This window comes from Henckelia pumila, chromosome 3, assembly GCF_033568475.1.
Source record: "Henckelia pumila isolate YLH828 chromosome 3, ASM3356847v2, whole genome shotgun sequence".
Classification (NCBI taxonomy): Eukaryota; Viridiplantae; Streptophyta; class Magnoliopsida; order Lamiales; family Gesneriaceae; genus Henckelia; species Henckelia pumila.
This window is the reverse complement of record NC_133122.1, coordinates 42,593,877-42,608,875: the sequence shown is the minus strand read 5'-3', so window position 1 is coordinate 42,608,875 and position 14,999 is coordinate 42,593,877. Positions and strand designations below refer to the sequence as shown.

Genomic DNA, 14,999 nt, shown 5'->3' with positions numbered 1-14,999 from the left:
TGTGGTGGTTTTATTTGGTTTCGGTTTGGGATTTATAGTGTACGAGGAGTTGACTAACTCAATAATTGGAAAAACTGCAAATTTGGTCATATATATTTGTTATTTTGCGATTTTGGTATTTTATGTTTTTATATTTCAATTTTAGTCTTGCATGTTCCGATTTTTGGCAATTTCGATCATTTTTACTCGAAAATGCTTACGTGGCATTGTACACGTCATCTCCACGTCATCATTGAATTGATGTCACGTCAGCGCCACGTCGAAAAAAGACTAAAATTGCCAAAAAAATAAAGATAGCGAACTAAAACTGAATCTGAAAATATAAAGAACTGAAATCGCAAAGCAATAAATATATATGACCAAAAAACAATTTAGTGACTTAATGTATAATTAATGGAAGTTTGGAAAAGTCAAAATTGGACAGTACACATTGCTCGAATTGCTCATTGTTTTTTTTTTCTAGGTCCTTGTAATCTTTTTTATCTAGTTGTATATTGGGTGAGATTATTTTGTTTATTTTTTTAATTTGGAAAATGGATTAATTTAATTAATTGATTGACGTTTGAACCTGGACCTAGTGAACTTTAGGACATATAGGGGTACTCACATAAACGATTAGTATTTAATTTGGTCATTTATTTAGTTAGAGTTACGATCATTAAAAATAAGTGATTGTTGATTTTTTTCTGTTGTAAAAATTGCAAACACTCTCTTAATTATCTCTTTTTGTTCAATCTATTCGGTTCTAGTGAAAAAAATTTTGAGCTTAAATATTCAGTCAAAAATTAGTCACGTTTGTTCGATCATGGATTTTTTTTCCGACAGATGAAAATATAAGATTGTGTTTTTGGTCGGAAAAAAAGGTGTCGTCGATCGTGTTGTGTGTGATGATTGAGGACCATGTATTCTTTAGTAAATTTTTTAATTTTTGTGTGTGTCGTTTATCACTTTATCTATTGTAATGAAATAAAATTAAATGAAAATTTGAATATACATGACACCGACTTGGTCCAACTGGGTCCGACGGGAGAGTCTATACTATTCCATCTGGGCAGTGTTCGGATGGGGATCAGACTGTTCAATTTGTTCTGCAAATCAAATCAAAAAATGATTTGCAAATCAAATTGGACCGTTGATCTGGACAGACGTGTACAACATAGACTCTCCCGGACCTAACACTAGAGTTTTTTTTTAAATGGAGTTAAATTTGATTTAATTTCTTGGATACATTAATTAAATTGCTCCCCCACTAGACCGCTACTTCAATGGAGTTTTAAAACACATTAATAAATTAGATGGATTAAAAAAAATAAAAAATATCCGTCCATTAAAATTCTTGAACAGAATCGCAAAGTATAATATTGGACAATCAAGAAGGTAAGACACTATCAAGTCATTCGAAACTAGTGTTTGAGGTTTTATGTGCAATTTTATTATCTACACATATGTTGTAAATATAAAAAACCTGGAGCCTCAGGAAGTGACCGAATTTGTGAGGCTGGTGTTCCTTCAAGTCCTAGTTAACTCCTCTATAGGATTGGTCGTTGCTTGAACCACTTGAAGAGAGTTCGAGAAAATGCATGTATTTGTAGACTCATTGATTATAACCAATCACGGATTGCCACGCCACCCCAAGTGCCCTTGGGGTGGCATATAACTTTTCAATCCACTGATTTTAACCAATTACGGGTTGTTACGCCACCCCAAGCGCAGTGCCCTTGGGGTGGCATAGAACTTTCCGTATTTTTGTAACCCTAGCCTTCAACTAAAAACTCAAACCAAAACAAATTGTTGTTAACTCCGTTTCTTTTATCGACACCACAGCTAGACCGAATCACCGAATCATGAGACCATATAATATTGGAGGTTTATAATCCCGTGAATTATATGAGTACGTTGATTATAAAATTTCTAGTTAATTATAATTTGAAAAGACATATTATTTAAAATAACATTTTAACTAAGAGTTCCCACCTTCATCAAATAAACTTGAACCCAAATGCTTCGACATATATATCATTAAAAATATAGAATTTTTTTTTCCTTGAATGGATCATGATCAAAAAATTTGTGTCTTTCCAATTTGGTGCTGATAATAAATATTTAAAGCGCCGTCATCACATTCAATAATGTTCAACTCAACCAAAAAAAAACATAGTTATTTATAAAATGAGTTATTTGCATTAAACACCCCTGTGAAATATTGAAAATGTACACTTCTTCCCTATGAAATTTTAATAGGCATCTTCAACCCTAACCTTTTAAAAAATTAGCACACTCGCCCCTTCAGATTAGTGATTCTTGCACACGCGCCTCTCATGCGACTGGGCAAAGATTTTGATATTTTTTTGCACCAAATACCCTTGTGAAATATTAAAATGCATATTTGACCCCTGTGAAAATAATTTTTAAATCTATTCAACTCATAATACACAATTTTTTTTATTAAAATCTAATTATAAAATATTTAGCAAACACTTTTTGTTTTATTAAAATATTATTATTTTATCTTGTTATCATTATTTTATTAAACTTTTTTCTTGTTTCCAACTTTTCCATTAAACATGCATTTATAAACAAGTATTTAAATAATTTCAAGTACCAAAATATTGAACTAAACCGATAAGTTCAAACATATTGCTTTTTTTATTTAGGACTGTATATTATTGAACCAAAATTTAAATTTTTCGAGAATATGCATTGCACAATTTGTAATAAATAATAAAAAAAATAACATGCTTATATAATTCTAAATTGAAAAGTAACATTTATGAACTTATCATTTGGTTCAATATTTTGGTATTTTTAGATATTTAAATCCTTATTTATAAATTATGTTTAATGGAGAAATTGAAAACACGAAGTGATTTGATAAAATAATGATAACGAGATAAAGTAATAATTTTTTTAGAAATAAATAAATTTAAAATTATAAATTTAAAATAAAAAATAAAAATAAATAAAATTAAAAATGTTTTAAAAATATTTATAATTAGATCTTAATAAATATTATGTATTATTATTTAATGCAAATTCTGCAATGCATTTTAAAAAATTTAGATTTTGGTTCAAAAATCTATAATCCTAAATTAAAAATTAATATGCATGAAATTTTATTTTTATTTAATATTTTGGTACTTTTAAGTATTTAAATCTCATTTATGAATGCATTTTTAATTGAGAAGTTGGAAACAAGAAGAAAGTTTAATAAAATAATGATAAAAAGATAAAATAATAATATTTTTTAGAAAATAATTATATAATCATAATAAATTAAAAATTAAAAATAAAATTAATGAAACGAAAAGTTTTTGCTAAATATTTTATGATTAGATTTTAATAAAAATTGTGTATTATGGGTTGAATAGATTTAAAAATTATTTTCACAGGGGTCAAATATGCATTTTTAATATTTCACAGGGGTATTTGGTGCAAAAGAAAATATCAAAATCTTTGTCCAGTCGCATGAGGGGCACGTGCGCAACAATCACTCATCTGAAGGGGCGAGTGTGCTAATTTTTTAAAAGATCAGGGTTTAAGATGCCTATTAAAATTTAACAGGAGAGAAATGTGCATTTTCAATATTTTACAAGGGTGTTTGGTGCAAATAACTCTTTATAAAATGCGTAATGTAACTCTTTAAAAACGCAAGTTACGTAACTATAAGTTAAACATCATATTACGAACACTCTCACTAATAATCCATACAATATTAAACATTTTAGAAGAATCATACCTTAAGTCGATGATAGAATTGTGTTTTTATTGTTTTTTTTAAAAAAGTATAGTTGTATAAAATAAAAAAAAAGTATAGTTAACTTCAGAAAAAAAATGCATAGTTAATTTTAATTGTCTAATTCAAATTTTTTAAAGTCAAATATAATGTCATAATAATTGCTCTCCGTGTTGCGTGATTGATAGATAATGTTCCAAATATATTTTATAGTGTTGTGAAAAAATAAAAATTACGGTAAAAAGTAAAAACTCAAAAACTCAAAATTTATCAAATTCTACACTTTATAAAATTTTTCTCTCTTCACAATTGTGTTTTTCTACACAAATGGAGAGACCTTATCTCAATTGGAGATTAGTCAAAAATTAATACATCATTAATTACATCATCACACACTAATTTTCAATATTTTACAACTCAATTTTCAACTTTCAACCTTCAACATTCAACAATAAATAATAATATATATTTATATATATTTTCAACACTCCCCCTTGTGATGATGATCATGATAGAATGACTATCTCCATTACGTGTTGTATACTGCCTCGTTAACAACCTTACTAGGAAAAACCCATTGGGACAAAAACCATAGTAAGGAAAAAAGAGTGCAGCCACGTAAACTCCCCCTGATGTCAACATGAATGATTCTTCACATATTTCGTAGATTGCGCATCCCAATATTATAAATGTGTTTTCTGAATATCGCCGTGGGAAGTGCCTTTGTGAAGAGATCGGATGAGTTCTCACTTGATTGAATGTAACAGATATCAATATCTTTATTCTTCTCCAGCTCTTGAGTGTATGCAAAGAATTTAGGAGAAATATGTTTAGTTCTGTCACTTTTGATGTATCCTTCTTTCATTTGGGCAACACATGCGGCATTATCTTCATACAGTGTGATTGGATTCTTGTCCACTGATAATCCGCAAGAAGTTTGGATATGCCGAGTCATTGATTTAAGCCAGACACATTCACGGCTTGCTTCATGTAGTGCAATAATCTCGGCATGATTTGATGAAGTTGTAACAAGTGTTTGTTTCTGTGATCGCCAAGAGATTGCAGTGCCTCCACGAGTAAATACATATCCGGTTTGGGAACGTGCCTTATGTGGATCAAATAAGTATCCAGCATCAGCATAACCAATTATTCTCTGATTTGTATCTTTTGGATACAAAAGTCCCAAATCCGTCGTTCCTCGTAAATAACGGAATATATGTTTAATTCCGTTCCAGTGCCTCTTCGTTGGACATGAACTGAATCTTGCCAATAAATTTACTGCAAAAGATATGTCTGGTCTAGTGCAATTTGCAAGATACATAAGGGCACCAATGGCACTTAGATATGGTACTTCAGGACCAAGAACAACTTCATCATCTTCACATGGACGAAATGGATCCTTTTCTATATTCAATGATCTGACAACCATTGGAGTACTTAAAGGATTTGATTGATCCATATTGAAACGTTTAAGGACCTTCTCTGTATAATTTGACTGGTGAACAAAAATTCCACATTCTTTTTGTTCAATTTGTAAACCAAGACAATACTTGGTTTTTCCAAGGTCTTTCATTTCAAATTCTTCCTTCAAGTATAACATCACTTCTTGAATTTCTTTATTCGTTCCAATGATGTTTAAATCATCAACATATACAGTAATAATCACGCATCCCGATGTTGTTTTCTTGATGAAAACACAAGGGCATATTGGATCATTTACATATCCCTTTTTCATCAAGTATTCACTTAGCCGATTATACCACATTCGGCCGGATTGCTTTAACCCATACAATGATCTTTGTAATTTCACAGAATAAAATTCTCTGGGTTCTGAACTTTGTGCTTCTAGCATCTTAAATCCTTCAGGGATTTTCATGTATATATCACTATCAAGTGATCCGTATAAATAAGCTGTAACAACATCCATTAGACGCATGTCCAAGTTTTCAGACACTGCTAAACTGATCAAATACCGAAACGTAATTGCATCCATAACAGGAGAATATGTTTCTTCATAATCAATTCCAGGTCTTTGAGAAAAACCTTGTGCAACAAGTCGAGCTTTATATCTCACTATTTCATTTTTCTCATTTCTCTTTCGAATAAAAACCCATTTGTACCCAACAGGTTTAACACCTTTAGGTGTAAGGACTATAGATCCAAAAACACTACGTTTATTTAGCGAATTTAATTCAACCTGGATGGCATCTTTTCATTTTGACCAATCCTTTCGAGTTTTGCATTCACCAAAAGATTTTGGTTCATTATCTTCATTTACGATGTCACATGCCACATTGTACGAAAATATCTCATCAATATCTTGTACATTCTTTCGGTTCCATATTTTTCCAGTATTAATATAATTGATAGAGATTTCATGATTCTCGTCAGTTTGTGGTTCTGACAGAATATTTTCATCATCGTGTGTTTCTTCTGGAACACCATTTTCTATTTTCTGATCATCATTTTTCTCTATGTATTTTCTTTTCCGAGGATTTTTATCCTTTGAACCGATTGGCCTTCCACGCTTCAGGCGTTTTATGACATCATGAATGTCTTCATTTTGTTTCTTTGGAATTTCAACTCGAGCAGGGGCATTTACAGCAGGTATATATGATTTTGTTACCCCTTTTGTGTCTACAAATGCATCTGGCATTTGATTTGCTATTCTTTGCAAATGCACAATTTGCTGTACATCTTTATCACATTGTTTAGTTCTAGGATCCAAATGTAATAATGATGGTACATACCATGTGATTTTTTTTTCGATGTGTTTCTTTTCTCCCCCTAACATTGGGAAGTTATTTTCATCAAAATGACAATCAGCAAACCGTGCTGTAAACACATCGCCTGTCTGAGCCTCAAGATATCTAATGATTGATGGACTATCATAGCCGATATAAATACCATTCTTTCTTTGAGGTCCCATTTTTGTTCTTTGAGGTGGTGCAATAGGCACATACACCATACATCCAAAAATTCTCAAATGAGAAATATCTGGTTCTTTGCCAAATACAAGCTGCAATGGGGAGTGTTTATGATATGCACTTGGCCTGATGCGAATCAATGCAGCAGCATGTAAAATTGCATGTCCCCATATAGAAATAGGGAGTTTCGTTCTCATAATCATTGATCTAGCAATCAACTGCAGACGTTTAATCAATGATTCAGCTAATCCATTTTGTGTATGAACATGAGCTACAGGATGTTCAACAGTAATTCCCATCGACATACAATAGTCGTTAAAAGTCTGGGAAGTAAATTCTCTCCAGCATTATCAAGTCTTATTTTCTTGATCGTATATTCGGGAAATTGATTCCGCAATTTTATTATTTGAGCCATCAATTTTGCAAATGCCACATTCCGAGTGGACAATAAACATACATGTGACCATCTGCTAGAGGCATCGATCAATACCATAAAGTATCGAAATGGTCCACATGATGGATGAATTGGCCCACAAATATCACCTTGAATACGTTCAAGAAATATGGGTGATTCCTTTTGGATTTTAGCTGGTGATGGTCTTATAATAAGTTTCCCCAGAGAACATGCCTTACACTGAAACTTATTATTCTGAAAGATCTTCTGGTCTTTCAGTGGATGACCACTTGTATTTTCTATAATCCTTCGCATCATTATTGAACCAGGATGTCCCAATCGATCATGCCAATTTGTTAGTATTGAAGAATTTCCAATAACCATATTTGATTCGATTGGACTTATATGTGTATAATGCAATCCAGTAGGGAGCATTGATAATTTCTCAACTACATATTTCTTTCCTGATTTATATGTAGTAAGACACATATATTTCTCATTTCCTTCGGTTATTGTTTCCGTATCATAATCATGAGAATATATATCATTAAAACTCAACAAATTTCTTTGTGATCGTGGTGAATATAAAGCACTATTTATCAAAAATTTTGTACCATTAGGTAACAAAAATTGTGTTTTGCCACATCCTTCAATCAAGTCTACAGGACCTGATATTGTATTCACCATTGTTTTTGTTGGTTTTAATTCCAAGAAATATTTTTCATTTCTGAGGATAGTGTGCGTTGTACCACTATCTGGTATGCAAACTTCCAGTGCATTATTTCCATCTTTGATCATAGCATTTTCCATAATGATCTTCAAAAACAATATGCAATAAAATGAATTAAGAAAGATACATGCAAACAATACATGCAAAATATAATATGTTTTATAAAATAAAAATTACATTGTTACATTCTTTTCCCACCAGTATATTTAATCAATATCTTCGAAATCATTCAAAAAGTAGGCAGCATCTAAATTCATTGAACCACTTGCATGGTCAATGTTTTCAGTAAAATTGGTCTCTTTTTCTTTCCCCTTTATTGAATCTTTATAGAGCTTACACAGATGCTCAGGGGCTCGACAAGTTCTTGACCAATGTCCTGGAGTGCCACATCTATAACAAACACTCTCAGTTCTTTTTGGATGATTTTCATTTTCACCCGTATTATCATGCTGCCTCTTTTGTGGGTGGTTCGTGACGTTCCTTTGAGATGAGTTATTGAAATAACTATCTCTTTTATTTTCAAATCCACGGCCTCGACCACGACCGCGATCATTTCTACGCCCACGTCCACGCCCACGTCCTCGTCCACGACCTCGACCAAAATCTTGTCTATATCTTTGATTTTGGTTTTCATTTTTACTTACGACATTTGCTTCAGAAAATGCCGTTGAACCAGTAGGTCTGGACTGATGATTTCTCATGAGCAATTCATTATTCTTTTCCGCCACGAGTAAAAATGCGATGAGTTCTGAGTATCTTGAAAATCCACGCACTCTATATTGCTGTTGTAGAGTTATATTTGATGCGTGGAATGTGGAAAATGTCTTTTCAAGCATTTCCATCTCAGTAATATTATGCCCACAAAATTTCAGCTGTGAGACAATTCGATACATTGCAGAATTATAATCACCTCACCTTTTAAAATCTTGGAATCTTAAAGTATTCCATTCATCTCGTGCGGTCGGAAGTATAACTTCCCGTATATGCTCAAAACGTTCTTTTAACCCTTTCCACAAAATCATTGGGTCTTTTTCGGTCAAATATTCACATTTCAACCCCTCATCAAGATGTCTGCGTAAAAATATCATCGCTTTTGCTTTATCTTGTGAGGATGATATGTTATTTTCTTTGATAGTTTCGTTAAGACCCAATGACTCGAGATGCATTTCTACATCGAGGGTCCATGACATATAATTCTTTCCGGTTATATCAAGTGCAATGAATTCGAGTTTCGCCAAGTTCGACATGGTGGTACTAGAAAATAACAATGCATTTTATTAGTTAATTTTCATAAATATGACAATACAAAATAATGGAAGAACGTAAATTACAAGTGCGTATACAAATAGAGAAAAAATATGTGTTGGAAAATCGCTGGTGAGTAAAAGACTCGTGAGCATGATGATCATAGTCGTTATGAAAAATATCCTTATAAATGTCATCATCTCCATCTTCGAAAAAACCGAGGATAAAATATTTTGAGAGAAAGAATGAATTTGGTGTGATTGAAAATGAGTTTGAGTGAACATATTTATAGGGCAAAAACTAGCCGTTTTGTTACCGTTTGTGACCGTTGGGGGTAAAGAAAAAATTGAGTATGTGTTGAATAAAAATTCGTGATAATCATGTAATGCATATAATGATAATCATAATTAAATAATTATGTATATCATATCACATTATTATAAGGTCAGTGTCGTAGACAGCTTTTTATATAATATTGTGAAATTATACCAATATAGTTAGTATAAAGTCAGGTATAGTATATCATATCACATTATTATAAGATCGGTGTCGTAGACAACCTTTTATATAATAACATGAGATTATACAAATATGGTTAGTATATAAATACACAATAATATATATCATATCACGTTATTATAAGGTCAGTGTCATAGACAACCTTTTATATAATAACATGAAATTATATATTAATATAGTTAATATATATACATAATAAATATATATCACGTTATTGTTTAAAAACCTTAGAGGCTTTTATACTTGTCGTATCCCTTACCGGGAGTGTGGGATGTCGTCTTAACATCCTCCCAGGATTTATAACAAGTTTTGAAAAAAATTATTTTTTCATAACATGATATTATATATTAATATATACACAATAAAAATATATAAACAGTAAAATAAAAATTCTTACTTGTTGAATATTTTTGACTTCTTCTTGTATTTTGGAGCGTCGGAAAATATAGAGAACCTTCGAGCGATCGTGCTGATAACGTGTTGTGAAAAAGTAAAAATTACGGTAAAAAGTAAAAACTCAAAAACTCAAAATTTATCAAATTCTACACTTTATAAAATTTTTCTCTCTTCACAATTGTGTTTTTCTACACAAATGGAGAGACCTATTTATAGATCTCAATTGGAGATTAGTCAAAAATTAATACATCATTAATTACATCATCACACACTAATTTTCAATATTTTACAACTCAATTTTCAACTTTCAACCTTCAACATTCAACAATAAATAATAATATATATTTATATATATTTTCAACATATAGAACACTTTAAGTAATTAAATAATTATTCGATCTCATTGATTACTTTGTGATCAAGATATAAGGGCACCCGCATTGGTCCGATTAATCTACATTATACAACCTTTCATATCCTCAAAAAGTGTGGGGTTTACATGTCACATACTCATCATATTAAATTTTTTTTATTATTAATAAATATCCACATCCATTTAATATCAACACTCATTATTTATGGTCTCACTATCCACTACGTATTATTTTATATTAAATAAATTAATTTTTAATTTTTTTTATTTAAAAGAAAGCTGCCAATAACGGCTACAATTCCTTTTTTTTTTTTTAATGTTTTTTAATAAAAAAAATTGATTGAATGGGGGAATGTGGGTTTATTTCAACCTATCTTTACAGGCATTATCCTCATGATAGATCTAAGGGTCTTCATTTATCAATACATGCGGGGTCCACTAAAAACTAATGGACCCCACATTTATTGGTAAATATCCACCGTTAGATCTACCTCAAGGCAGTGCCTGTATAGGTAGGATCTAACTTACCGGAAATGTGAGGTGGGACAGCTGTGTCCCACCCTTACGCTCTCCCAATGTGCGTGAGATCACACGTCAGACACGCCTATTGCAAAGTTTTTTTGATTTATTTATTGTGAATTAACGAGATTAATAAGTACGATTTTTTGGCGGTCAAAACAACCCAGATTAATAATTCATGCACCCACATCGGTGCATAAACATTAATTGGTGTTATAATTAATAGGATATTAATTTGATTAGTTTTTTTTATACCACTAGTAAAAAGTATTGACTAATGAGTCTATATATAACTTAGAAACATGAATATATAATAAGCCAAAAAATCAAATACTTTGTAAAAATATTTAACTCCTTGAATACAAAATGATAAATAGACGTAATTATAAAGAAGTGAAAATATATAGATATTCTAAAACATTAACTATATATTAAATGATCGAAAATAATAAGAAATCAAAGCATATGATATAATTGTAATAATTAATATTTAGATATAATAATATATGAAATTAGTGTTTATAATTAACAAATATCATAATAATTAAAATTTATATCTAATATTATATTTTAGCTGTGTTAATGAGAGGGGTATTTTGCTAGAAAAATGTTGAACATGATTTGAAGATAAAAAAATAGAAATTCTAATAATTTCTTCGTTAATTCACACACAACACTTTTCATGTTTTGAATGTTAATTTCTTGATGCTATCATTCAGGCAATGGATTTACATTTCATGCAATGTCCGAAGGGGTAACATCGAAACACCCATGAATGTTAGATTATATTTGAAGGACTTCCCCAGCTTGGTTTTCTACATTATTTTTTTTTTCTGATTAAAACATCCACGAGTAGTATAAAATTGACGAGAACGCATTATTATAATCACTTCAAAGATAAAAAGTTGCAATATCTTTCTTTATTCTTACAATTAAAATCACGTAAGCAGTTTATTATTGATTTATAGAGGAAGTAATTATAAATATATATTGTATGATTAATTTTAGGATTGATTGTATTTAGCTTTGTAATCCTTCCAGAGCTGATCCACGTTCTTTCCAAGCAAGTCCACGAAGAAATTAACGTTGTAACCATTTCTCATCTTCTTGTTGAGCTCTGCCACAAACCCATTCCTCAGACCATTGCAATAATCCAGGAACCTGGCCGTCACATCGTACCCTTGGTCCCATCGGTCGCCCTGCCCCGGTGCCACCCAGTGGCTCGGAGCATACCCCGCCCTCAGCCGGACGAAATCAGCGATCCCTTCGATCAAGCCTCCCGGCGTTTGCCCGTTCCCGTTCCATTGCCAAATGTGCGTCATTTCGTGGTACAAAACCCCGGTGATCTCCCTTTTCACGTCACCGGAGTAGCCTTGGATGTACCTGTTATTAAGTCAACACTACGTTTTTTGTCATTTCATGATTTCAAATAATTCATACATCGCGAGGAAATTTAATCTACTCTGTTTTTTAAGTAAATTGTATATATAAAAAAAAATTTGAGATGTATATATACCTCGCGCTAACGTGGATTTCGTTATTGCTTGCGTAGGCAACCCCGTCTATGTCATCGATGAACAAGCTCACTCTGGCCACATCTTTTCTGTCTGATGGATTCGTCTGCTGGAACGTTCTAAAGATGAAATTTGTAGAATCGACCATAGTTTGCAAGCTGTACTGAGCACCGATGTCCGTGTTGAATCGAACTCCGCCGGGCGTGTTGCCGGCGGTGTTAGCGACCGAGAATACAATGGCCATGCATCCTTGCATGGCCGATAGAATGGCCAAAGTAGATATTATCAAAGCTATGTTGGCCATTGTGTTAAGCTTATTGTTGTCTTTTGTTTTTGTGGTTTTTGTTTTGTTTGGTTTGGGTTCGGGATTTATAGTGTACGAGGGGTTGACTAGGTCAATTACGTAATGTATAATTAATGGAGGTTTGGAAAAGTAAAAGTTCACACATTGCTCGAATTCCTCGACTCCAAATGTCATTTTTTTTTTCTAGGTCCTTGTAATCTTTTTTTTTTTTTTATCTAGTTGTATATATATTGGACTGAATTCAAACCCTTGTTTCAAATTATGATTAAGAACTCTGAGACAAAAAAAAAATAAATTATTTTGTTTATTTTTAAAATTTGGAAAATGGATTGATTTAATTAAATGAAACCTGAACCTCTAGTGACTTTAAGACATATATAAGGGTCCTGGCTGAGTCGATTAGTCTTTGGTCATTTATTTAGCTAGTGTTTGCTTTCCCTCAAAATAAGTAAATATTGATTTTTTCTTTCACAAATTTGATATGAACAAAAAAAATTAATAATCATTGTTTTAGTATTGCAAACAATCTCTTAATTGTCTCTGAATGGTCAATCCATTCGGTTCTAATTAAAATTTGTCGAGTTTAGATATTCAATAAAAAAAAATGAGTCACGTTTTATCTGAGAGAGGGAAATATAAAATTGTGTTTTTGGTTGAAAAAAAAAAGGGGTGGTTGTGTTGTGTGATGTGATTGAGGACCATGTATTCTTTAGTAAAAAATTTTAATTTTTGTGTGTGTCGTTTATCGCTTTATCTATTGTAATGAAAAAATATTAAATAAACATTTGAATATACATGACAATGACTTGGTCCAAGTCCAACCGGGCCGGACACAAGAGTTTTTTTTTTAATGGAGTTGATTTAATTTCCTGGATACATTAATTAAATTGCTCCCCCACTGGACCGGTACTTCTATGGAGTTTTGAAACACGTTAGTAACTTAGATGGATTTTTAAAAAATTTTCATTAAAATTCTTGAACAGAATCACAAAGTATAACATTGGACAATCAAGAAGATAAGACACTATCAAGCCATTCGAAACTAGTGTTTGAGGCTTTATATGTAGAGTATCTGCAATTTCATTTGTCGATCTACGCATATGTTGTAAACATAATAAACTTGGAGCCTCATAAAATGATCGAATTTGTGAGGCTAGTGGTTCCTTCAGGTCCTAATTAACTCCTCTAATGGGATTGGTCGTTGCTTGAACCACCTGAAAATAGTTCGAGAAAGTGCATTTAGTATTGGTAGCCCTAGCCTTCAAATAAAAACCCAAACCAAAACAAATTGTTGTCAATGACTCAAATTCGTTCTTTTTACAGACTTCACAGACCGAATCATGCAGGCCTTAGCGACCTCTTGATTTCAATGAGATCATATAATATTGGAGGATTATAATCTCGTGAAGTATATGATACGCTGATTATAAAATTTCTTTCTAATCATATGCAGAGACATTATTTTAAATAACATTTTAACTAAGAGTTCCCACTTTCATCAAATAAACTTGAAGCCAAATCCCTGAGACCATTTGGTCTCAGAGTCGATTTTCGTTGTTGCGGGTAGGGATGTAAACGAGGCGAGCCGAGCTTTTGAATATTCAAGTTCGGTTCATTTATAAACGAGCCGAGCCCGAGCTTATTTAACGAATATATTCATGGCCCACGAGCTTATCCGAGCTTTTATCGAGCCTAAACGAGCTTAATATATTTAAATTATAAATTTAAATATTCAGTAAATTAATTATAAACTAAATTATATATTTGAAAAAATATAATATTATTATTAAATTTTGTAATTTTATTCTAATAAATTAATTTTTATAGATTTTTCAATATTTTTCATAAGTAAAGTGTAAATTTATAAATTAAATATCAATACTATTATTTTTTCGTCTAAGAGATGACGTACGAGCTTGTTAACGAGCCTGTTCACGAACATGTTCACGAGCTAACGAGTCGAATATTGTAAAGCTCGAGCTTGGTTCGTTTGTCTTAACGAGCCTCATTAAACGAGCTCAAACGAGCTTTTAACGAGCCGAGACCCAAACTGTTCGCGAACTGTTCGTCTCATTTACATCCCTAGTTGCGGGTAGCTGCACTAATTTATTTAGGTAAATTTAATAAGTTTTTTTTGTAAATTTTTTGCTCGAGATAAGCAAGTCTCGAATATTTGCTCGAGTTCCGTCGATTGTGCAATCTGAAATCTAGATTTAAGATTGTACTTGTACTCTTAAAAAAAAAATTTGAACCCAAATGCTTTGACATATATATCATTAAAAATATAGAATTATTTTTTCTTGAATGGATCATGATCAAGAAATTTGTGTCTTGTCCGGACAAAT

At 31.7% G+C, this 14,999-nt stretch overlaps 1 protein-coding gene across 1 annotated transcript; it reads right to left on the bottom strand.

Annotated features, from left to right (window-relative positions):
* Positions 1-11,713: 11,713 nt before the first annotated feature.
* Positions 11,714-12,690, bottom strand: LOC140892963 (uncharacterized). The gene is made up of 2 exons (XM_073302025.1): positions 12,353-12,690; positions 11,714-12,219 (listed from the first exon to the last, which is right to left on the bottom strand). Exons 1-2 carry the CDS (start codon positions 12,652-12,654, stop codon positions 11,841-11,843), a joined length of 681 nt encoding a protein of 226 aa, XP_073158126.1. The 5' UTR covers positions 12,655-12,690; the 3' UTR covers positions 11,714-11,840.
* Positions 12,691-14,999: the final 2,309 nt, after the last annotated feature.

Coding starts and splice junctions, on each gene's coding strand:
- LOC140892963 (XM_073302025.1), bottom strand. CDS start 12,654: ATGGCCAACATAGCTTTGATAATATCTACTTTGGCCATTCTATCGGCC. Junction 12,220..12,352: donor GAAATCCACGTTAGCGCGAG/GTATATATACAT, acceptor ACTTAATAACAG/GTACATCCAAGGCTACTCCG.